This window comes from Megascapheus bottae, chromosome 32 (assembly GCF_031878675.1).
Source record: "Megascapheus bottae isolate mThoBot1 chromosome 32, mThoBot2.hap1, whole genome shotgun sequence".
Taxonomy (NCBI): domain Eukaryota; kingdom Metazoa; phylum Chordata; class Mammalia; order Rodentia; family Geomyidae; genus Megascapheus; species Megascapheus bottae.
In genome coordinates, this window is record NC_143540.1 from 9,622,390 (window position 1) to 9,647,437 (window position 25,048).

General features: G+C 50.2%; 2 protein-coding genes across 2 annotated transcripts in view; both read left to right on the forward strand.

The window, feature by feature from the left end:
* The first annotated feature begins 1,096 nt into the window (after window positions 1-1,096).
* Xcr1 (X-C motif chemokine receptor 1) lies at window positions 1,097-2,523 on the forward strand. The gene has a single exon (XM_090323247.1). The coding sequence runs from the start codon at window positions 1,106-1,108 to the stop codon at window positions 2,090-2,092; it is 987 nt and encodes a 328-aa protein (XP_090179373.1). The 5' UTR covers window positions 1,097-1,105; the 3' UTR covers window positions 2,093-2,523.
* A 1,068-nt stretch (window positions 2,524-3,591) lies between these two features.
* Fyco1 (FYVE and coiled-coil domain autophagy adaptor 1) overlaps window positions 3,592-25,048 on the forward strand; it is a 36,632-nt gene continuing 15,175 nt past the window's right edge. Inside the window, exons 1-7 of the mRNA XM_090323534.1 lie at window positions 3,592-3,709; window positions 17,645-17,765; window positions 19,341-19,447; window positions 21,262-21,387; window positions 22,150-22,256; window positions 23,245-23,388; window positions 24,341-24,431. Of these exons, the coding sequence (XP_090179660.1) occupies window positions 17,711-17,765; window positions 19,341-19,447; window positions 21,262-21,387; window positions 22,150-22,256; window positions 23,245-23,388; window positions 24,341-24,431 (630 nt within the window). The 5' untranslated portion in view covers window positions 3,592-3,709; window positions 17,645-17,710. The remainder of the gene's footprint in view (window positions 3,710-17,644; window positions 17,766-19,340; window positions 19,448-21,261; window positions 21,388-22,149; window positions 22,257-23,244; window positions 23,389-24,340; window positions 24,432-25,048) is intronic.

A 25,048-nucleotide genomic window follows, 5' to 3' on the forward strand; every position in this document is an offset into this window, starting at 1 on the left:
TCAGCCTCTTGAGTAGCTAGGATAACAGGTGTGAGCTGTGCTCTTCCTAATTTAATCATTAGATTAGGAGTTGGTTTTTTTTGAAGATTTGGGGTGTGTGTGTGTGTGTGTGTGTGTGTGTGTATGCCAGTTCTGGGGCTTGAACTCAGGGTTTGAGCACCGTCTCTGAGCTTCCTCTGCTCAAGGCTAGCACTCTTCCACTTGAGCCACAGCACCACTTCCAGCTTTTTTCTCTGTATGTGGTACCGAGGAATCGAACCCGGGTCTGCATGCATGCTAGGCAAGCACTTTAACCACTAGGCCAAACTCCCGGCCCTACATTTCCAGCTTTATTATTTATTTTCTTTTTTTGGTAGTTAATTGGAGAGAAGAGCCTCACAGTCTTTTCTGCCTAGGTTGGCTTCACGCTACACTCCTTAGATTGCAGCCTCCTGAGTAGCTGGGATTACAAGGCATGAGCTACTCATTCTTTCTTCTTCTTCTTGTAAGGTTTGGAGAAAGGAGTTGCCCACCACGTGTTTCTTGACAGAAGAGTTTCTTGGGAGAAACCGAATCTGTCAGCCCCGTGCAAGATGGAGGTACGCAAAGGCTGCACCAGATAGAGGATTTAGGGGTGCAAAGGATACAGGGTGAGGGAAAAGGGAAATGGGACCTATTTTCTAAAGGTTAATTGGAGATAAGAATTTCAGCTCCTGGGCCGGGAGTTTGGCCTAGTGGTTAAAGTGCTTGCCTAGCATGCACGAAGACCTGGGTTCGATTCCTCGGTACCACATACATAGAAAAAAGTCGGACGTGGTGCTGAGACTCAAGGGGTAGAGCTCTAGCCTTGAGAAAGTCCAAGGACAGTGCTCAGGCCCTGAGCTCAAGCCCAGGATTGGCAAAAAAAAAAAAAAAAAAAAAAAAGAATTTCAGCTCCTTTAGTGCCCAGGCTGGCTTGGAACCCTGATCCTCAGATCTCAGTGTCTTGAGTAGCTAGGATGACATGCCCGGCTGGACTCCTTCCTCTTCTCTACCACATATAGGCTTTAAAAGTTTCCCTGTCTTGTCATTGCAGCCCTTCTCAGCACTCCTGTCCTGGAATTCGCATCCTTTGGAAGGCTCAGGCATGGTTGACTCTACCACCGTGTTTGACTACGAGTCCCTGAGTATTCTTTGTGAGAGCCAGACTCTCTGGTTGGCTACCATGTCTGTCACCATCTTGTATCCTCTGGTGTTACTGTTCAGCCTGATGGGAAACAGCCTGGTAGTATGGGTTCTGGTAAAATATGAGAACCTGGAAGCCTTTACCAACATCTTCATTCTCAACCTGTGCGTGTCCGACCTGCTCTTCTCTTGTCTGTTGCCCTTTTGGATCTCAGCACATCACCTGGGTTGGACATTAGGAGATTTCGCCTGCAAGCTCCTCAATATGGCATTTTCTGTGAGTCTCTACAGCAGTATCTTTTTTCTCACCATTATGACCATCCACCGCTACCTATCTGTAATAAGGCCTTTGTCCACACTGGGAATCCAGACTCTCCATTGTCGGGTTCTGGTCATTGTCACTGTGTGGACAACCAGTATTCTATCTTCTATTCCAGATGCCATGTTTCATAAGGTGTCTGCTTCCAAGTGTGATTATTCTACAACGCAAGCGTTCATCGCTTCTGTGTATCAACACAATGTGTTTTTCTTACTCTCCCTGGGGATCGTCTTATTTTGCAACATGCAGATTCTCAAGACCTTGTTCCAATCCCGATCAAAACAGAGGCACCGAACACTCAGGCTTATCTCGACCATCGTGGTGATTTTTTTCCTCAGCTGGGTTCCCTATAACCTCGTCCTGTTTCTGCAGACTTTATTGAAAATGGAGATTCTCCAAGGATGTGAGATCAGCCAGCATCTGGATCTGGCTATGATTGTGTGTCGTAATTTGGCTTTTTCCCAGTGCTGTTTCAATCCCGTGCTTTATGTGTTTGTGGGGGTCAAGTTCCGGAGACACCTCAAGAGACTCTTTCGCCAGATTTGGCAGTGTCGCCAACAGACACTCAGCCCTGGGCCCTTACCCCACAGTCCTGGGGCTTTTGTATATGAGGGTCCCTCTTTCTATTGAGGGGAAGGGATGTTGTACTGGAGGAAGAGGAGAACATGGAAAATACAACCAGGAAAGAATACTGCAAAGATGCTACGAAGAAGATACGACTTACCACATGCAGGGATGGGGTAGAAGGAACTGTAGGTTTTTATATGTAGCTCCCTGTGTAGACTTCTAATTTTTTTTTTTTGCCAGTCCTGGGGCTTGAACTCAGGGCTTGAGCACTGTCCATGGGCTTTCTCTCAAGGCTAGAGCTCTACCACTCGAACCACAGCACCACTTCTGGCTTTTTTCTGTGTATGTGGTACTGAGGAATCGAACCCAGGACTTCATGCATGCTAGGCAAACAACTCTACCACAAAGCCACATCCTCAGCCCGCCTTTCTCTCTTCTTCAATCCTGTTATACTAAAATAAATCCTTGCTAAAAAAAAATAATAATAAATTCACTTTGTGAGATTCTACTGTTTGTGAAATAAACATGAAATAAAGGCTTCTCAGGAATGGGTCTCAAGGATCTAAGATTTTTGTGTGGAAAGTAGGAAGCTGGAGGAACCTCACATACACCCTCCAATAACATGAGTGCAAAACCAGGCGCTTGTAGCTCACACCGGTAATCCTAGCTACTCAGAGGCTGAGATCTGAGGATCAAGGTTCAAAGCCAGCCTGGGCACTAAAGAACCTGAGAATCTCATCTCCAATTAAAAAATGGGAAGTGGGGCTGTGTCTCAAAGTTAGGGAGATAGCCTTGAGCTGAAGAGCTCAGGGGCAGCACCCAGGCCTAGAGTTCAAGCCCCATGACCCGCCCTGCAAAGAAGAATATTGCTGTAGGGTTTGAGCCACACCTCCATTTCCAATTTTGTGCTGACTTGCTGAAGATAAAAAAGACTCTCAGGGCCTTTCCTGCCCAGGTTAGTTTTGAACCTTGATCCTCAGATCTCTGTCTAATTTAGCTAGGATCACAGGTGTGAGCCACCAAGCTCTGGCTTCTACATCTTTCTTTTAAAAATCCCAGTCAATACACATCATGCAATAGTTAACAGAACTCTTAAGGAGACTAATTTACATCGTTTTGGGGACCCAGGTATATTTCTATACTTTAAGAGCACATGGCACCATTCAACTACTCCAGGGTCACCCCATTTCAACAGGTACAGATGGGTGCAGGGCTCCCCAGGACACCACTTACCTGCACACAAAGCCCTCCATTCTCTCTCTCTCTCCCCCCTCCTTCCTTCCCCTCCTCTCTCTTTTTCATGCTCTCTTTCCATTTCCCAAAAACTCTAAAAGTTAAACCAGAACTGCCTAAGGTGGAGCTGGAGATGAGGGGCGTGGCTTGGGCCCCTCCTCCCGCCCTGGAGCATGCCGGGAGTCGTAGTCCGCAGCTAAACTACAGCCCTGGGTTTGCCTCTCTCCGGACACGCCCCCTCCAGTCTCTAACCCCACCCCACCCCCCCAGCGTGTCTGCTGGGAGTTGTAGGCGTCCGTGCCGCGTGGGCCTGCTGGGAGTTGTAGTCCGCTCCGGCGCTCGTTGTCAGTCGAGTGGACGCGTCATGGCGGTGGACGCGGGGCTCGAGTCGTCTTCCGCTTGGCCTCAGAAAGTTTCGGTTCGGCCGGACAGGGGACCCACGACCGCGTAAGTGTGGCGGGCGGGCCGCAGGGGCTTGCTCGGGGTGGTGGTGGGGATGGGGGGTCCCCCAGCGAACCCCGGGAGTGAACGGGGAACAGTTTGCCCACCTGTGGCTCTGCCCGTCCCGCCGCCCTCGTCCCCGGGGCTGAGGAGTAGAACCGTGAACAGCAGCCGGCCTGGGTGATGAACTCCACATACTCAGTTCAGAGGCGGGGGGAGGGGCGGGGGGAGGGGCGGGTGTGGACCCCTCCCCCCCGGGGACCCCTCCCCCAAAACACGGGCCTGCGAGGGCCTGGGGGCCCCTGGAAAGCCTCATGGGGGGGGGGGAGACCCGGGCTGAGCCCAGACAGCTCAGTTGGGGGGGGGAGAGGGTTTAGCTGGGCCCAGACAGTTTAGTTTTGGGGGGAGGGGGGCTCAGCTGGGCCTAGACCAGTGTTTTGGGGGGGTGTTTAGTATTGGGGGGCTTAGCTGGGCCCAGACAGTTTAGTTTTTTGGGGGAGGGGGGCTCAGCTGGGCCTAGACCAGTTTTTTGGGGGAGGTGTTTGGTATTGGGGGGCTTAGCTGGGCCCAGACAGTTTAGTTTTTTGGGGGGAGGGGGGGCTCAGCTGGGCCTAGACCAGTTTTTTGGGGGGGGTGTTTGGTATTGGGGGGCTTAGCTGGGCCCAGACAGTTTAGTTTTTGGGGGAGGGGGCTCAGCTGGGCCTAGACCAGTTTTTTTGGGGGGTGTTTGGTATTGGGGGGCTTAGCTGGGCCCAGACAGTTTAGTTTTTGGGGGAGGGGGCTCAGCTGGGCCTAGACCAGTTTTTTTGGGGGGTGTTTGGTATTGGGGGGCTTAGCTGGGCCCAGACAGTTTAGTTTTTGGGGGAGGAGGGGTTCAGCTGGGCCTAGACCAGTTTTTTTGGGGGGTGTTTGGTATTGGGGGGTTTAGCTGGGCCCAGACAGTTTAGTTTTTTGGGGGGAGGGGAGGTTCAGCTGAGCCTAGACCAGTTTTTTTGAGGGGTGTTTAGTATTGGGGAGCTTAGCTGGGCCCAGACAGTTTAGTTTTTGGGGGAGGAGGGGTTCAGCTGGGCCTAGACCAGTTTTTTTGGGGGGGGTATTTGGTATTGGGGGGCTTAGCTGGGTCCAGACAGTTTAGTTTTGGGGGAGGGGGGTTTCAGCTGGGCCTAGACCAGTTTTTTTGGGGGGTGTTTGGTATTGGGGGGTTTAGCTGGGCCCAGACAGTTTAGTTTTTTGGGGGGAGGGGAGGTTCAGCTGGGCCTAGACCAGTTTTTTTGGGGGGGTGTTTGGTATTGGGGGGCTTAGCTGGGTCCAGACAGTTTAGTTTTGGGGGAGGAGGGGTTCAGCTGGGCCTAGACCAGTTTTTTTGGGGGGGTGTTTGGTATTGGGGGGCTTAGCTGGGTCCAGTTTAGTTTTTGGGGGAGGAGGGGTTCAGCTGGGCCTAGACCAGTTTTTTTGGGGGGGTGTTTGGTATTGGGGGGCTTAGCTGGGTCCAGACAGTTTAGTTTTGGGGGGAGGGGGAGTTCAGCTGGGCCTAGACCAGTTTTTTTTGGGGGGGTGACTTTAACTGGGCTCAAGTAGTTTGGTATTGGGGGGGCTTAGCTGGGCCTAGACAGTTTAGGGGAGGGGGCTTAGTTGGGCAACACAGCTTTAATTTGGGGGGGGGCGCTTAGCTGGGCCCAGGCAGCTTATCCCTCCCCCCCCCACACCCCTCAAAGTGAAGATTTGAGGGGTGTGGGGGGGGAGGAAATCTTCACTTTGAGGGGGATTCCTGATCTGGGGGGGGCCAGGGGTCGGGGAGAGAGTTTGTTTCCCCCCCACTCTATGGTCACCTCACAGCCCAGGCGCAGGGCCCTGTGAGAATGGCTTTAGGTTGTTTGCATCAACACCTGGTGGATGGTTGGGGTCAAGCGTCCTCTGGTGGGCTCAGTGTGGAACCTGGGTGAGAAATTTTATGTACTGTTATTTACCTAAGCACCTGAGATTGACAATGTTCTAACCCACCTGGCTCCCTGATCCTGCCGCTAAGGTGATGCACTGATTGTCCTAGCATTCTCTCCATGGCTGTCTTACAAGAAGGGTCTACATTGTTTGGCTCCATCCTGGGGTGGGGGGAGGCAGAAGTGGGGAGATGTATGAGCCAGGCACGGGTGATTGATTTCTGCTTGTAATCCCAGCTACTCAGGAGGCTGAGATCTGACAACCTGGGTTCAAAGCCAGTTTGGGGAAGGAAAATCCCTGGAGACTCGTATCTTTCTGATCTCTACCATCTGAAAGGGAATGTTCTGAAGAGAAACTGTGGGATTATTGGTAGAGCTAATAGCCTGGAGCAAAAAAAAAAAAAAACCCGCTCAGGGGCAATACTCAGGCCTTGAGTTCAAGTCCCAATACTGGCACCAAAAATAAAGCACCTGTGGAGGTTTTCTGCATGGGCCACATTTTCTCTGTTCCTCTGCTTTTCTTACCACAAGGGCATTTTAGGGGGAGAGGATCAGGGTTTAATCTGTTCCCTGCCCTCCTACTGCTGTGAGCCTCATACAGCTTCCCGGTGCCAGAGTAATTCCTCTACCATCTGCTCAATGCTGCTTGAGGATTGGAGAGGTGTGGCAGGCGGGCTATTAAGCTACCTTTCTGCTTTCAATGTCCCCACCTTTCTAAAGTAAACCCTGATGAGCTGATGGCTTTTGACCCTCTGTCACGCCTCTGGGGACTTTTGTTGTTGTTGGCTTTTTTTTTTTTTTTCCCCAATCCTGGGGCTTGAACTCAGGGCCTGAGCACTCTCCTTGAGCTTTCTCAATGCTAGCACTCTACCACTTAAGCCACAGCACCACATCCAGCTTTTTCTGTGTATGTGGTACTAAGGAATCAAACCCAGGGCTTCATGCATGCTAGGCAAGCACTGTACCACTAGGCCACTCTCCCTGCCCCTTTTGTTTGTGTGCCTGTGATGAGTTTTGAACTCAGAGCCTAGGCACCCTCTAGCCTAGCCTCTTTACCTCTTGAGCCAGGCCCTGAGTTCAAGCCCCAGGACTGGCAAAAGAAAAGAAAACAATTACAAAGACTAGATTTGGCCAAGTTAAGATCAAAGCTTCTTTCAACCGGAGTCCTGGGAAGCATGTTGTGTAGCTCTGATCTTTTGGTAGAAGCCACTGCAAGGTCTAGCTCCCTCCAAAACAGCCCTAGGCAACAGGTTAAGAGTCCTTAACCTGACCTTGTGAGCTCAGAGACTTTGCTGAGTTGATTATGTTCCTGCTGACCTCTGCTCACAGCTGCTAGGCGCTTGTCTCTCCAGAATAGTGTTAGAGCCTCAGTTTGAATTACTAATATAGTAGGAATTAAAATGTTGTAAACAATGGATATCTTAGCCGAGCGAGGTGGCTCAACCGGTTATCCTAGCTGCTCAAGAGGCTGAGATCTGAGGATTGAAGTTCAAAGCCATCCCCCGCACTAAAGACCCAGACTCTTAACTCCAGTTAACCACTAGAAAACCATATGCGGCACTGTGCCTCCAGGGGTAGGGCAGTAGCCTTGAGCTGAAGCTCTCTGGACTGACAAAACAAAGAAACAAAACAAAAAATGGCTATCTTGTTGCCACATTAAAAAAAAAAAAATCTGGTAGTACAGAATTGCAATACTAGCATTTGAACTCCGGGGCTTGTGTTAGCTAGACAGGCATTCTACCACTTAAATTATACTTCCAGCCTTCTTTTGTTTATATTATTATTATGATTTTGCTAGTTCTGGGGCCTGAACTCAGGGCACTGTCTTTGGGCTTTCTCAAGGCTAGAGCTATAACTATCTCTTGAGCCACAGCACCACTTCTGGCCTTTTCTTTGTATGTGGTACTGAGGAATCAAATCCGGATCTTGCATGCTAGGCAAGCACTCTACCACTAGGCCAAACTCCCAGCCCCTATATTATTATCATCATTAATACCAATCTGAGGCTTGGACTCAGGGTGTGGATGCCGTCTTTTGATTGGTTTATTGGAAATAAATAATCTCAATTTTCTACACAGGCTGGCTTGGAACCATGAGCCACCAGTGCCTGTCTTACTGGGTCTTGAGTTTTTACCCTGTCTACCTGTGGCTCCAGGTAGTTGGGAGCAGAGGTATGCAAACCCCCTGTTCTCGGCTTATTTGTGGAGCTGGAGTCTCACTAGCCTTTCCCTGAAGGATGCCTGGAATTTTGATCCTCTTGGTTTTCTGCCTGCCAGTTGGGTAGCTGGGAAAAGGGTCAGTTGTGATACCCAGCCTGGTTTTGATGTGCCCCTAAAGATGGCCGAATCGTCCGGACCCATCTGGGAATGAATACTTCCATCATGTTGGAAGAAGAAGCAGCCAGTGGGGCAGTAGAAAGGCCCCTGCCCCTCACATTGGAGTCACTTATCCCATCATTCCCATGTGCATTGGTCTTAGTGACATTTTGAAAGGCATCCATGGCCTGTTTTCGTTTGGGCTAGATCTGGAGTGTGAGGTGGAGGAGGTGGTAGTGATGGTCACTTCGTTTGGTTACAGCCTTGTGGCTGGTTCCAGGGCTCAAGGGCTGGTCTAACACACCACCCAGGACAGTGGCACCTTTTTTGGGGGGGGGGCGGGGGACAGTCATGGGATTTGAACTCTGGGCTCTAGCACTGTCCTTGAGCTCTTCAGCTCAAGGCTACCACCCTGCCCCTTGGGCCTTAGCACCACTTCCAGTTTTCTGGTGGTTCATTGGAGATGAGTCTCACGGACTTTAGTGCCCAGGCTGGCCTTGAACCGTGATCCTCAGAGCTCAGCCTCCTGAGTATCTAGGATTATAGGCGTGAGCCACCAACACCCACCAGCTGGCATTTTTTTTTTCTTCCCCTTAACATCCAGAAGAAAATCTTGGATTGAAAAACCATTCTGTTGAAACCCGCAGAATGCATGGGATTAGGTCATGAAGATAACCCTAGAGGAGGTTTAGCCAGGGACTGTAGGCCCAACCCCAGATGAACTGGAAGGAAATCCCGCCCCCCCCCCCCCCCACACACACACCTGACCTGCTGAAACTGGAAGGAAATCCCGCCCCCCGACACACACACACACACACACACAGAGAGAGAGAGAGAGAGAGAGAGAGAGAGAGAGAGAGAGAGAGAGAGAGAGAGAGACACCTGTCCTGCTGAACCTGGAGCCCTGGTGTTTTCTTCAGGATAACCCCAGATTAAGTCTGGAGCTGGGAGGGGACTTTAGACAAAGTTAGCCTTTGAGAGTGGCTGTTCTTTCTCTTTCCTACTTCCTGTAAAGGGCCATTCTCCTTCCACCATAAGAAGGAAGGTCAAGAGTTATCTCCTCACCTTGGGAAGTTAGGTCTCATAACTCTGTAAATCTAAGCACTCTGGAGGCAGAGATCTGAGAGCAAGCTGGCAGGGGGCAGGAAAAGCTTTTTTTTTTTTTTGTCCTGGGGCTTGAACTCTGGGCCTGGGCACTGTCCCTGAGCTCTTCAGCTCAAGGCTACCCTTGAGCCACAGCACCACTTCTGGTTTTCTAGTAGTTACTGGGAGATAAGAGTCTTTTGGACTTTTTGTGCCCAGGCTGGCTTTGAACTGAGATCCCCAGATCTCCGCCTCCTAAATAGCTAGATGACAGGCGTGAGCCACAGACGCCTGGCTTGAGACTCTTTATCTACACTTAACCACCAAAAGGGCAGGGAATGTGGCTCTGGTAGAATGTTGCTTAGCATGCATGAAGGACTGTGTTTAATCTTTTAGTACCACATAAACAAAAAAGCTGGAAATGGGGGCCGGGAGTTTGGCCTAGTGGTAGAGTGCTTGCCTACCATTCACAAATACCCGGGTTCAATTCCTTGGTACCACATACATAGAAAAAAGCCAGAAGTGGTGCTGAGGCTCAAGTGGTAGAGCTCTAACCTTGAGAAAGTCCAAGGACAGTGCTCAGTCCCTGAGCCCAAGCCCAGGACTGGCAAAAAAAAAAAAAAAAAAAAAGCTGGAAATGGCCCAGGTGGTATCTGGGAGCAAAAAGAAGCAGTGCCCAGTCCCAGAGTTCAAGCCCCTCGACGGGCAAAACAGAAAATAATAATAATAATAATAATCACAAAAAATGTCAGAAGTAGAGCTGTGGCTCAAGTCGTAATATGCTAGCCTTGAGGGGAAATAAAAAGCTAAGGGAAAACACCCAGACCCTGAGTTCAAGCCCCAGTACCAACACAAAAACTAAAGAAAAGAAAACAAGGTGGAAAGAGGTCAGACAACTACTTTAGGACAGAGAGCCAGAAATAGGTGAGCTAAAAATACACACTGTCACCCAGCTATGCTATGAGCTTTAGCATGTGATTTGGTCCATAAAATAGTTGTGTCAGGCTCTCCAATTAATTAGCAAGAAGTGGAGCTTGCTGCATGGTTCAAGTAGTAGAGATTCAGTCTTGACCAAAAAAAAAAAAAAAAAAAAAAAGCTCAGGGAGAATGTCCTGAGTTCAAGCCCTCGTACTGCCACAAGCATTTAAAAAACAAACCCCAAACCCATTGGGAAACCCACTTAACTGCTCTGATTCCAAAAGTCTGAAGAGTCCAGGTCAATGAACTAGCTCAATAAAAGACGATTTGTCACTTGTGAAGCCTCCAAGCCACCTGGGTTTTGCCTTACCTGCCCCTCTCTGCCCAGGGACTCTGCTAGGATTCCCAAACTCCTCCCCAGTTTGCCTGGTAGATCCACCCACTGGGAAAGGGCCCAGAGGCAGTGTGTTAGCCCATTAAGCTGCCCATCTCAAACCATTACTGTCCTACCCCTTGAGCCACAACACCACCTCCCATTTTCTGGTGGTAAGTTGGAGATAAGAATCTCTCAGCCATGGGCCAGGAGTTTGGCCTAGTGGTAGAGTGCTTGCCTAGCATGCATGAAGACCCGGGTTCGATTCCTTGGTACCACATACATAGAAAAAAGCCGGAAGTGGTGCTGAAGCTCAAGTGGTAGAGCTCTAGCCTTGAGAAAGTCCAAGGACAGCGCTCAGGTCCTGAGCTCAAGCCCAGGACTGGCAAAAAAAAAAAGAATCTCTCAGCCTTCTGTGCCGGGACTCCCATGCCCTGGCTGGCTTTGAACCTCCATCCTCACATTTCAGCCTCCTGAGTAGCTAGGATGACAGGTGTGAGCCACCACCGAGCCACCACCGAGCCACCACCCAGCCTCACGTTTTTCGCATCCCAAATTCCTCCTCTTTGTTGGTAGGCTATCTGATTGGATCAGAGCCCTACCCTCAGAGCCTCATTTAATCTCAGACTCCTAACACTGCCGCTTTGTGTGTGCTCTGGCTAGAAAGAAAGGCTGGTGGGGGATGTGGCCTAGTGGTGGAGTGCTTGCCTAGCATGTATGAAGCCCTGGGTTCAGTCGCATGGTACGACACACAGAAAAAACTGGAAGTGGTGCTGTGGCTCAAGTGGTAGAGCGTGCTAGCCTGGAGAAAGCCCAAGGACAGTGCCTGGGCTCTGAGTTCAAGCCCCAGGAATGGCAGAAAGGAAGGAAGAAAAGAAAGAAGGAAGGAAAGAAAGAAAGAAAGGCTGGTAGGAATATATCTTACCTGCTGCCCGGGTCTGCCTGCTGTGAGCCGGTTTGCAGATGCTACAAAGTTTTACCAGTGGTTTCTACCGGGAGACCACAGCCTGTTAACAGTCTTCCTCTGCCTCATATTGAAAGGTCCTTTGATCTTGATTTATCAAAGTGTTGTCTTTGAAATCTTCAGAAAATGCCCATTACTCCCAAACCAAATCTCTTACTCCTGTTCTTTCTTCTTCCCCCTCCCCCTCCTCCTCTTCCTCCTCCTCGTTTCTACTGCTGCTGTTGCTGTCCTGAGGCTTGAATCCAGGGCCTTGGCATTGTCCCTGAGCTGCTTCTGCTCAAGGCTAACACTCTACCACTTTAGCCACCCCCCACCACTTCCAGTGTTTTCTGTGTATGTGGTTACTAAGGAATCAAACCCAGGGCTTCATGCACACTAGGCAAGCACTCTGCTTCCAAGCCACAGCTCCCCCCCTCTGCCCCCCAGGAGACTGGCTACCATTTCTTGAGCACCTATTCTGTGTTCTGAAGGCAGAACTCTCAGAATGGAAGCCAGGCACTGCTAACTCATGCTACTGGAGAGGCTGAGATGTGAAGATGTTGGTTTAAAGCCAGCCTGATGAATCCACTGGAGGCTAATCTCCAATTAACTAGCAGAAAGCTTAAGAGTAGAGATGTAGTTCAAGTTGTAGAGTACAGACACAAAAATAAAACAACTCCAGAGTCAAGGCCTGGCCTCTACAGGGCAGTTGGGGTCAGACACAGCTAGGAGAAGGAGGAGGAAGGGGACCCGGGGGACAGTTCTCACGAGTAGGATAAAGGACCTCAGGTTAAGAGGTGTGGGCATTTGTCTGTCACCTGAGCTCTCTGGACACCTGGTGTCTGTTTATAGAGGAAGGTGGAGTAGGTACTTTTCATACACCTGCCTTATCTTCTGTTTATTGTTCGCCCCTCCTCCCCCTCCCCTTTTTTTTTTTTTTGGCCAGAACTGGGCTTGAACTCAGCACTGTCCTTGAACTTTCTCAAGGCTTAGTACTCTACCACTTGAGCCACAGCACCACTTCCAGCTCTTCTATGTATGTGGTACTGAGGGATCGAACCCAGGTCTTCATGCATGCTAGGCAAGCACTCTAGCACTGGGCCAAACTTCCGTGCCCCCCCCCTTTTCTTTTTTTTGACAGTCCTGGGGCTTGAACTCAGGGCGTGGCACTGTCTCCCTGAGCTTTTGCACTCAAGGCTAGCACTCTACCACGTTGAGCCATAGCTCCACTTCTGGTTTTCTGGTGGCTCATTAGAGACTTTCCTGCCCTGGCTGGCTTTGAACTGTGATCCTCAAGTCTCAGCCTCCCGGGAAGCTAGGATTGCAGGGAGAAGCTACTAGCTCCCGTCTCTTCTGCTCATTCTTAGAAGGGCTGTTTTGTCAGATCTCACAGTGATGACAATATAGCATCCATAATCCCAGCCTGATTTTTTTTTTTTTTGGTCAGTCATGGGGCTTGAACTCTGGGACTGGTGCTGCCCCTAAGCTCTTCGGCTCAAGACTAGCACTCTACCACTGTGAGTCCCAGCGCCACTTCCGGTTTTCTGGTGGTTCATTAGAGATGAGTCTCATGGACTTTCCTGCCTGGGCTAGGTTTGAACTTCGATCCTGAGACCTCAGTCTTCTAATCAGGATTACAGGAGTGAGCCACTGGCACCCGGCTCACAGCCTGATTTTTTTTTTTTTTTTTGTATTAACATCGTATTTCAAATGTCATGTTTAACAAACAAGTACTGAAGAAGGGAATCTCTACATACAATCACTGGCACCTAGATTTTAGAACACAATTAAAATTAAGCTGAGGGTTTGTATATCATAGGTACATATCAATCTATATAGTATGTCTATAGAGGATATATCCCATCATAGATTTTATGTCTATGTAGTTATGTTTGTATCTCCAAGACCATGTCAATGACCTTGGGTACCCAAATATTGAGTCATCGCTCTTGTACTATTTGGATCTAATATCCACATATCAAGGAGACCGTGTGCCTTTTGTTCCTTTGGTCTTCCTCAACTTGATTCGCTCTAGTTTCATCCACTTCTCAGCGCATGCCATTATTTTATCTTGTCTGTTGACTCTGTAAATTCCATTGTCTATATACACCACATTTTCTGTATCCATTCATCTGTAGTGGGGCATCTGGGTTGTTTCCATCTCTCAGCTAATGTGAATGGTGCAGAGATGAACATGGCTGGGCAGGTGTGCTTATCATACCCAGAGTTATGCCTGGAGCCACGGCACCACTTCCCATTTTCTGGGCTGGCTTTGAACCACGATCCTCAGATCTCAGCCTCCTGAGCAGCCAGGATTATAGGTGTGGGCCAGTGCACCCAGCAAGTGCTCTACCTCTTGAACCACGTCTCCAGCCCCATTTACTTTTAGTTATATTTTAAATATAGGGTCTTTACCCAGTCTAACCTCAAATTGTGATCCTATTTTGATGCCTCCTGGGTAGCTCAAAGTACATCTGACTCCCCCCACCCATAGAAGTTGTTTTTTCTTAATTCATCTAATTTTCTACCACTGAAAAGATAACAGTGATGATGATGATGATGATTTACATTTTCAGCCTATTTCTCTGCCTCCAGGTTTAGTTTGGTTAGTGGTGTGAGAATGAATGTATTATCTCACTTATTCTGGTAGCTTACTGAGGTCTCTCCATGCACCAGAGCAATCCCCGGTGGCCCGGAAGATAAATGGATGGCAGTGTCAGCTGTAGACCAGGGTGAAAACAGATTAAAGGATTACCCGTTACTGTGGTGACCAATTGGCTTGTCAAGGCCCTGAGAGGAGAACTGGAGGCCCTGGATCTGGGTGGTTGGTTTTCATCCTCACTGCCTGAGGCTTCAGATGACATTTCCAGTTTGTGACATCGTGAGATATGGTGCATCTCGCCCCCAAAGTGTGAATTGTTTAAAGGTCAGCCCTTGTTCATAGCTCTGGTCCCCGCTGCTATCAGCCACCTTTTTTTTTTTTTTTTTTTGCCAGCCTTGGGCTCGTGCTCAAGGCCTGGGCACTGTCCTTGGACTTTCTCAAGGCTAGAGCTCTACCACGTGAGCCTCAGCACCACTTCTGGCTTTTTTTCTACGTATGTGGTACCAAGGAATGGAACCCGGGTCTTCGTGCATGCTAGGCAAGCACTTTAACCACTAGGCCAAACTCCCGGCCCTGTCAGCCACCTTTCTTCATGTTGCCTGGCTGACAGTGGAGGGTAGTTACCTCACAAGGTCACATGATGCCTCCTCAAGGTCACAAGTAGTAGCCTGGTCATAATCTACTAGATTCTGTTGATTTGGTTGCGTGTGTGCCAGTACTAGGATTTGAACTCAGTCTGGACACTGTCCCTTAGCTTTCTGCTTTAAGACTGGCCCTCTAGCACTTGGCCCCTCCACTTCTCACCTTTATTTTTACTTTTGACTTTTTTTCCTCTCATCCTTAAGGGGCTTGAACTCAGGGCCTAGGTGCCATCCTGAGCTCTCAAGGTTAGCACTCTACCACTTGTGGCTTTTCCTATTGAGAATGCTACTGAGGAATCAAACCCAGGGCTTTGTGCATGCTAGGCAAGCACCCTACCACAAAGCCACATTCCTGCCCTTCCCCTCATTGTTTGTAAAAGAGAAATGACTGAAAATACAGGGAGTGTCTGGAAAGGATGAGCCACTCAAGCAGTTGGTAAACACTGTAATTACAGACCCAAGGGGTTGGTTCACCGATGACTTTGACTCCTGTAGGCTGGAGGGAAGGGCCTGCCTCTGAGCTGGCCTCTGGGAAACTCCCAAACCAGCTTCCTGAAGTTCTGGTCACGTCCCTGGCCCAGTAAAGAGTTCCCCACACTTGAGCCAGCCTGGCGGGGGCCTTCCAAGTTCCAGCTCCCAGTCAGGTAGGCTTCTTTCTCTACGTGATGACGTCACCGCTACAGGTCTGGATCTGTTGATGCAGATTGAAGTGACAGACACTTTCAAAAGACGCGCTCTGCCTTCTGATTGTTCTTATTTGGTCAGGGTGGAATTGACAACAGCTGGTGTCTCTCCTGGAGGAGCATACCATACCAAATGTCTGCTATCCCGTTGGGGTCAAAGCTCTTAGCTGTGCTGTTGGGAATAATGTTCTAAAGGCATGGCTGGCCTCCACCCTCCAGGCTCCTCCTCCCCTTGGGGTAGTTCTTCTTAGGGTGACTGCTCAGACAGCGTGTCCCTGCCCACGCTGCTTTGTAAGCATAAGCCATTTGCACCATAGTTCAAATGAGTTCACACGAGTCAGTGTTTGTATCTTGGCGCATGGGCACACGGTCCTGAGGAGATAAAAGTCTCATAGACTCCCCTGGCTTGGCTGGCTTCAAACTGCAGTGCCCCGACCTCAGCCTCCTGAGTTGTGATGAGAGGTGACAGCCACCCACTCGTGACCAGGAAGGCTTAAAGGAACACATGCCCAGATGCTGCTCCGGCCTGTAGACATTGTTTACTCCAGGCCGGGCTTTCCATTGGCTGGCTTCCAGGGGGTTCATAGGGCATGGGTGCCAGCCAAGGTCTGGAAGCCAGTCACATTGGTTTGTTGCTGTCACCTCCTTCCCAAACTCCACTCTCTCGTGTGTTTATCTCAGCCAGTGTGTGCTTCCTTGTTACCCAGGGCCAGGGTGGCCTCCTGGGGCGGCCCCGATCATACAGCCCCAAGAATGAAGGGAAGGGGGAGAGAGAAAGGGTCTTCGCCATTAACCTGTGCCTCTTTCCTCCCTGGGTCTTTTCAGTGGCTTCCTGTCCAGTGTCAGATCTGGCTGTACACAGTGTCTTCCCTTAGTGGAATTAAATTGTCCCCTGAGTCAGATCCTAGCACATTTTGTTGAAAAATGTCACAGTTAGGTGCCGGTGGCTCAGCATTTAATCCCAGCTACTCTGGAAGCTGATCTGAGGAAAGAAAAGTCTGAGAGACTCTTAATCTCCAGTGAACGAACCACCAACCTCTAGAAGTGAACCTGTGGCTCACAGAACAGAGCAGCAGCCTTCAAGGAAGGCATATTTATTTTGATGGCACTGGGGCTCTGGGTCTGGACCACCCCCTCTCACCCCCCAGTATGTGTTCAGCTCTCTCTTTCCTTCCTCCTAGGCCACAGAAGCCATCTGGGAGCACTCTTCAGTGAGTCACAGCTCTACTGGCTTATGAGTTAAAAATAGGCACAAGACCTTTGGTCTTGGGACAGGCTCCTATCATGGTCATGCCAGAATGCTCGTGTAAATATTTGGTGTTGCAGGACCTCATCTCGCGGAGCCCTGGGGGGGGGGGGGGTGCTAGAGATCACAGAGCCCAGTGGTTCCTAAGCCCCAGGAGATGCATTTAGTCCCTTGCTGGAGTGCTGATGGCTCAGTCTTAAAGGTTCCCGGGGCATTCTGGGAGAGCAGGCAGATTTGAAACCCCACCAAGCCAGGTTTCATTGGCTCCTGGCCTGCCTTTCCCCAAGCTTCAGTTTTTCTCTCCATAAACTGGGGAAGAGATTGTTCACCAAGGCAACTGAGAAGTAAAAGTGGTCGTGTGCAAAAGGGAAACCGGGCCCTGCGTATGCCCAGCAGGCCCTCTTAGCAGTGGTGCTTGGTATAGCCGGCCCCGGGGCTTGAACTCGGGGCACCCAGGAGTGCCCACCCGCATGGCCAGGCCTCATTCCCCTGGGCTGCCGTGTCCTCATCCCTGTTGATCTTTGGCCTCTGGAGTGTCCTTAAATCCCATTAACAGCTGCCCGCATTGGGCTGCCAACTCGGGACTCGCCAGCGGCAAAGGCCTGTAATGGAGCTGAAAATAGAGACCTGCCCCTTGCCTGGCTGGAAAGCCACATAGTCTCCTGGGTGCCAGGCGGGGTGGTGTGAGCATGGTCCAGGCTGACCCACACTCTGGCCAGGGGAGGCTATAAACCTCAAAGACCAGGGAGCCCTTTATCTCCCAGGCAAGCCTGCCTTCCCACAGATGCCCCGAGGGTCGTGTCCTCCCGTGCCAACGGCTCCCGTGTGGGCCGTGGGAGGGCGGCTCTGCCCAGAGCTGGCTCCCAGGCTCGGGGTGGGGGCCTTTCACATCTAAGGCTGTCCAGGACCTTTGTGTGTACCCCAGGGGAGGAGGGGAGCCCCTGGGAAGCTTTTTCTAAGGATGGAAGCTCGGGTGGTCTGTCCAAGGACGCAGAAAGAACTTTCTGTGCTCTTTGTTTGCTTGAAGTTCCAAACCCGGTCATGAGGTCTGAAACAGACCCATTCAGAAAGGACAAACTGTCCTTTCTGGGGACAATCGCAGATAGGGTGGCCTTGACCAGAGTAATGTCCTCTGGGACTCTCAGAGGAAACTTAGCCTCTGAAACCACCTCCCCATGGGCTCTCTCCTTCTCTGTGCAGGTCCCCAGACTGCCACTGACTGACAGCCTCTTTCCAGACGCCCAGAACAGGAAGGCTGGGCACGACATGGCTTCTTCCAGCACAGAGAGCCAGTTGCAGAGGATCATCCGTGATCTACAAGGTTCCGGCTTGCTGGGTGTTCTGGAATTGGTTGGGGAGGTTTCCGGGCTGTGCTCTTTCTGCTGCCCTTGCGTCTTGGTTTGCACAACTTGTCATCAGAGCCCTGAGAACATATCCTATAGGAATATTGGGGTATCCAGGATCGAGCCTGAGTAAAACTGAGGATCTTGTCTGGTTGCTCTGGGCAGCTAGTGTTTAAAATAGAATCACATTGCCTTCCCAGGTCAGGATCTGGTTTCAGTTTATTCCGAGCTTCCTGGTAGCCTCTGATCAGATCCCTACCCTCTGGACAGTTGGCATCGTGTGGTAGGACTAGCCTCCCTCTGAGCAGGAAGATTAGATACCTGTCTGTCTTCTTTGGCTGGCAGAGGGCCCCTTGTCTCCAGCCCTGGGCCTGCTGCTTCCCAGCTTCCTGAGGGACAGACAGTGGGACTTACAACCCTCATCCTTTTTTTTTTTTTTTTTTTAATTCCCCTGTGTGTACATGTGTGCCTGTTTACTGGGGCTCGAGCTCAAATTGCAATCCTCAGATCTTAGCCTCCTGAGTAACTAGGATTACAGGTGTGAGCTACGGGCACCTGGCTTTAATGGCCCTTGTCTTGGTTGAAAAAAGCAAGGACAGGGCATGCAGACAGAGCTGCAGGTAAAGCGTGACAGGTGCAGAGCAAACATTGTTTTGTTTGATGGTTTCAGAGGCTAAGTTTCATCTGTGATGCCCTACGAGCCAAAATGGAGAAGTTTCTCTTTTACCAGGGACAGAAGCCTCTTTGGCATTCCAGCACATTCATTTGCTGTAATGGAAGCCAAAGCTGACTCCTTCCCACAGGCCTGCAGAGACCCAAGTGTCACCTCCGCAGTGACCCAAAGGAGCAGGATCCTGAATGCAAGGGTGTCATCTCTCCTGAGGGCCTTGACCTAGTACAGCCACAGGCCGTCCATGGCTCACCCCACAGGCTCAAAGTCAGCAAGGTACAAAAGGCTTTCTCTGGCCCTTATCTGAATGTGGGCCTCAAATGTTTCAGTTTGGATGCATAGTTTTAGCTGGGCGCGGTGGCTCACGCCTGTCTTTCTAGCTACTCAGGAGGCTGAGATCTGATGATTGAAGTTCAAAGCCAACCCCCGGCACTAAAGTATCATTAAGGTGTTGTATAGCAGGGGTACCATTTCATGAGTGCATTTCTTTTTCTTTCCCCGCCCCACCCCCCCAGTCCTGGGCTTGAACTCAGGGCCTGAGCACTGTCCTTGGGCTTTCTCAAGGCTAGAGCTCTACCACTTGAGCCCCAGCACCACTTCTGGTTTTCTGAGTCATTGGAGATAAGAGTCTCGTTCCAATGCTGGCTTTGAACCGAGATCCTCAGATCTCACCCACCTGAGTAGCTGGGATTGTAGGCGTGAGCCCCTGGCACCCAACACTGAGAACACCCGAGGTTACGCCCACCCCATGGATATTTACATGTTCTGCCTGTGTGCAAGGTTTCTGACCACTGACCACTTCCTCGTTTCTTCTGACATTTTCCTGCCACTTTCTCAGACGTGTGCATCTGCAGTGACATGTCCCCATCTGTCTGTCTTTAAGATGCGGTGACAGAACTAAGCAACGAATTCAAGGAAACAGGAGAACCTGTCACTGACGATAGCACAAGCTTGCACAAGTTTTCTTACAAGCTTGAGTATCTCCTGCAGGTAAGCGGGGCCTGGCGTGTGGAGGCTTTAGGCCCGACACAGCATTCAGGATGCACAATTCAGAAGGCTCAGTAGAGCCACTGCGTTCTTACGAGTAGAGGTTGAGGGTCAGAGCAGCCCCCAGCCAGGGCTGAGAACCCTTGGGAAATCAGGCTTGGAGGATTGAAAACACTCTGTGGAGATTTTAGATCATTTATTTGATTGTGTATTTGTTTCTGTGCCAGTCCTGGGGCTTGAACTCGGGGCCTGGGTGCTTGTTTACCCAAAGCTGGCACTCTACCACTTGAGTCACTTCTGGCTCTTTGCTGGCTAATGGAACATAAAATGTCACAGACGTTCCTTCCCGAGCTGGCTTCGAACCTCAATCCTCAGATCCTCCTGAACAGCTAAAATTACAGGCTTGAGTCACCAGCACCTCACGGATTTAGACAAGTCACAAAGCCACTGACTTTAATAAGGATCTTAACTTGGGGTTCTTACCCCTTTGAAAATGTAGCAGAAGGTCTGGAATCACTGTCATACAGTCATGGAAGTGAGGCGATTTCCGGGTGTGTGGACCTTCTGAAGATTACCCAAAGGCCTCTGCTCTTGACCAGTGAAGCCGCGGTCACCCGGGGACTGGGTCTGTATTTCTACCCTGCCCTGCTGAACCTAGACCCCTGGCTGAGTTCAGCCTGGCAAGCTTATTTGGGAAAACCCCATGGTAGCAACTCCTTTCCAGCTGAACCTGAGACACGACTGAAGAAAACTCGCCAGCAAAAGCACACAGGACAGAAGGCCTCCATGGCATTTAGGCTTTCTAGTTCTTGGTTTAATCTTGGAAAATGTTTGTGGACTTGGAATTTTTTTTGTCGGTCGTGGGGCTTGAACTTGGGGCCTGGGCACTGTCCCTGAGCTCTTTAGCATAAGGCTAGCACTCTACCACCTGAGCCACAGCGCCACTTCTGGTTTTCTGGTGGTTCATTGGAGATAAGAGACTCATGGACTTTCCTGCCCAGGCTGGCTTTGAACCCTGATCCTCAGATCTCAGCCTCCTGAGTAGGATTCCAGGCGTGAGCCAGGCTCCTGGCCTGGACTTGGATTTTGTTGTTGTTCTTGTTTCCAATAAGCCCATTTTGGTTTGGGTTGGAAATGACTCAGGTCTGACACTTGGTTAGGGTTTTGAGAATGTTATTGAGATAGTTATCTAGGGCTGGTTGAGAGTTGAGTCACTAGGGAAGGAGTTATCACCTTATTTACCCAAGTCGAGCCTGCTTAGCACACTGAGTGGTTCGCTTGAATTTCTTGATTTTGTGTTCACAGCAGTGTCAGTGGTTTTCCACCAACGACCTGCTCAGAAAGCTCTTCAAAGACTGATGTGTTGGGTGCCACTGTTATTCCTAGATCTCATAGCCATATACCCCTGAGCTAGCCTCTCAAAAAAAAAAAAAGGAATTGAAAGCATGTTCATGTTGTGATTGACCTACCAAGTTTGTGCTGGGTACTGGAGGTACACAGTTCTAATCTTAGCTACCCAGGAAGCTAAGATTTCAGAGCTGTGGTTAAAAGGTGAGCCCAGGAGCCCAGGAGATAAAATCCATGAGATCTTTTTTTTTTTGCCAGTCCTGGGGCTTGAACTCAGGGCCTGAGCACTGTCCTTGAGCTTTCTGAAGACTAGAACTTTACCACTTGAGCCTCAGCACCACTTCTTGCTTTTTCTACATATGTGGTACTGAGGAATCGAACCCGGGTCTTCATGCGTGCTGGGCAAGTACTCTACCACTAGAGTAGTTTGGACTCCCTCCCTCCCTCTCTCTGGCCTGTTGTCTCCCCAGTTTGATCTGAAGGAGAAAGCCAGCCTCTTGGGTCACAAGAAAGACTACTGGGACTACTTCTGTACCTGCCTGGCCAAGGTAAAAGGAGCCAATGACGGGATCCGCTTCGTCAAGTCCACGTCAGAGGTGAGCTGGAGGGGAAGGAAGTTCATTCAGATGCAGGCTGGGTAGCTGGGCCAGGATCCCCCGTCTTTCCGTGGCCTGCCTTTACTTCCTCTTGGAGACCTCTGCAGTCTTCTAGCCCCAAAAGATTTAGAGCTGGATGCTGATGGCTCAGATCTGTACTGAGGAGGCTGAGATTGAGGGTCTCAGTCCAAAGCCAGCCCAGGCGGCAGCCAACTAAACACCTAAAAACAGGTGGAAGCGAGCCTGGCACCGTGGCTCACGCCTCTCATCCTGGCTACTCAGGAGGCTGAAATCTGAGGATCGTGGTTCAAAGCCAGCCTGGGCACTAAAATCTGCGAGACTCTGATCTCCAGTGAACCACTAGAAAACAGGAAGTGGCGCTGTGGCTCAAGGGGTAGGATGGTAGCGTTGAGCTGCAGAGCTCAGGGACAGCGCCCAGGCCCAGAGTTCAAACCCCAGGACCCACTAAAAAAAAAAAAAAAGTGGAAATGGAGGTGTGTCTCAAATGGTAGAGTGTCAGCCTTGAGTGAAAAAGCTAAGGAACAGAGCCCAGACCTGAGTTCCAGCCCCAGGACCAGCATAGACACCCCAAGTTGCTGAGAGTTTGCTAGGCCGCTTGCCCTCCAGGAGACTTGGGTTTGGACTGGAGAATGATGCGGGGGGAGGGGAGGTCTTAAGGATATCTATCAACATGCTGGCGTGAGCCCCTCCAGGACAGAACGTCATGTCCCAGAGCTCTCCCTTTGTCATCTATCGCCCCAGCTCCGGACGTCTCTGGGGAAAGGACGAGCCTTTATTCGCTACTCGCTAGTGCACCAGAGGCTGGCAGACACCTTACAGCAATGCTTCATGAACACGAGAGTGACCAGGTAATGGCCCCCAGGCTGTGCCCTGTGCCACCTCCATGAAGCAATGACAGTGGCATGTGTGCCAGCCGTGCCCCTCGGGGCCACCTGTGGAGGCCTTGTCCCTGATGGTGGTCCTGGTGCTTCATGTGAAATGAAATATCATCCGGGTGGTTTCTTCTTCTTTAGCTTTTCAGTTGAATAGAAATTAGTAGGGAGCTCAGTGTCTCCCGCTGAATTCTGGGAAAGGAATAGAAGTAAGTTTGTCTTTAAAAAAAACAAATATTGGCTGGGCGCCGGCGGCGTACACCTGTCCTAGCGACCCGGGAGGCTGAGGTCTAAGGGCGGGTGGTTCAAATCCAGCCTGGCACAAAAGTCCACGAAATGCTTATCTCCAATAAACCACCAGAAAGCCAAAAGTGGTACTGTGGTTCAAAGTGGTAGAGAGCTAGCCTTGAGCTGAAGAGCTCAGGGACAGTGCCCAGGCCCTGAGTTCAAGTCCCACGACCGCCAACAACAAAAACCAAGTGTTCTGCCTCCGACAGTTGCCTTTTCTTGATAGAGATTGAAGGTTTCTCACATCCTTTTTGCGAAAGAGATTTTATAGAATTAACAAACAAGTGTGCATATCACTGCAGCACTTCTCAAAGAAGAGCAAGCCATTTTGAGAGCCCTAGGCTCCTTCAGCAAAAATGGAATTGGCTAGTTTGTGTCTTATTCATTTAGCAGTGTGGGAGACTAGTCGAGCTTCCTTTATTCCTTTTATTAAAACCCTTGTTATGGGCCAGGAGCATGGCCTAGAGTGCTTGTCAATCATGCATGAAGCACTGGGTTCGATTCCCTGGTACCACATAGAAAAGGCTGGAAGTGGTGCTGTGGCTCAAGTGGTAGAGTGCTAGCCTTGAGCAAAAGCAGCTCAGGGACAGCACCCAGGCCCTGAATTCAAACCCCAGGTCTGGCCAGAACAAAACCTCTTGTTATTCACAACATCTCTGTCTTTTTTCCCCCGCAGCGACTGGTACTATGCACGAAGCCCTTTCCTGAAGCCCAAGCTGAGCTCAGACATCGTGGGCCAACTCTATGAGCTGACTGAGGTTCAGTTTGACCTGGCCTCCAGGGGCTACGACTTAGATGCGGCCTGGCCAACCTTTGCCAGGTACTTACCAAAAAAAAAAAAAAAGAGAAGGAAAGGTAGCTGGGCCCAGTGGCTCCCACCTGCAATCTCAGCTTCCTGGGAATCAGGGCTTGGAAGACGACTCTGGCCCAGGCTAGAGTCTCCACAAAGCAAGGTGGTTATCAGAACTGTTCAGGAGGCCATATATAGGAGGACTGAGCTCTGAGGCAGGCCTTAGCTTCCCCGTACCACCCCCGCCACCCCTCAACTAGCCGAAGATCACCACGGGTGCCCCAGGAACTCTGCTGACTCAGGATGTCATGCACCAATTTCACAGACTTAGTTCAAGTTTAGCATCCGAAGGCTCCAACCTGGAACCACGTGGGCAGGGCCAGGCATTGCACATGCGTGGACAGGCCTGCACAAGGCCCACGGCTTCTGTGTCCTACTGGACTCTAGATGGGAATCGAAGGAAGGCTGGGGGCCCTCGCCCATCTGCAGCCATGACTACAGATGCCTTCCAGGCAAAGGGGGCGAACGTTACAATATATCCCTGTAAAAGGGATACATTATGGGAAGGCAGTCCAAGTACTAAGTACTCATCTGTGGGTTTTTAAATTTTTTTTAATATATTTTTGTTGGTTGTGGGGCTTGAACTCGGGGCCTGGGCGCTGTCTCTGATCTCTTTTGCTCTTCTACTTTGAGCTACAGCTTCACTTCGGTTTTCTAGTGGTTCATTGGCGTCTCATGGACTTTCCTGCCCAGGCTGGCTTTGAACCACGATCGTCAGATCTCAGCCTCCTGAGTAGCTGGGATGACAGGCAGGAGCCACCAGTGCCTGCCTCATCCGTCAAAGGCGACATAGTTTTATTTTATGTATGTGTATGTGTGTATAATGTGTGGATGTATATACACAGGTACACACACACACACACACACACACACATATATGTATATATATATATACGTGAATGTGTGTATTCTGTCTTTACAGGAGGACACTAGCCATGGGCTCTTCTGCTTTCATGTGGAAACCCCCCAGCCGAAGCTCCAGCATGAGCAGTTTGGTGAGCAACTACTTACAGGTAATGACACGAATGCTCTTGTGACAACCCAGGTTGACCTTGTCCCAAGCAAGTCAGGAGTGCCATTCACAAATGCCCACTACTCAAATAAGAGCACAGACCCTCGCTAGCTGTATCCGCTACTTTCTGGAATCTAGGGTTTTGGGTTTTTTGTTTTTTTTTCCAGCCAAATAGAATCCAACAAGATTCCTTTAAATCTAAGTTATTTTTGGAAGATTTCTTTTTGGCTTGCCAGTTTTGGGGCTTGAACTCAGGGCTCTGGGCACTGTCCCTGGCCACTTTTTGCTCAAGGCTAGCACTCTACCACTTGAGCCACAGCACCACTTCCGGTTTTCTTGTGGTTCATTGGAGAAAAGAGTCTCAGACTTTAGTGGCCAGGCTGGCTTTGAACTGCGATCCTCAGATCTCAGCCTCCTGAGTAGCTAGGATGACAGGCGTGAATTTAGTTTCACTGAAGAGCCAATATCCATTGATTGAGTTAATAAAGGTGAAGGAGCTGGCTGCAAAATACACGTCTGTCAGTGGTACTCACACACACACACGGCCTCGTGGCCTCGCAATGTGCTTTGGGGTTCTAGACCTTGTTCTGCTTCCTTAGACTCCACCTTAGGTCCCTG

Coding starts and splice junctions, on each gene's coding strand:
- Xcr1 (XM_090323247.1), top strand. CDS start 1,106: ATGGTTGACTCTACCACCGTGTTTGACTACGAGTCCCTGAGTATTCTT.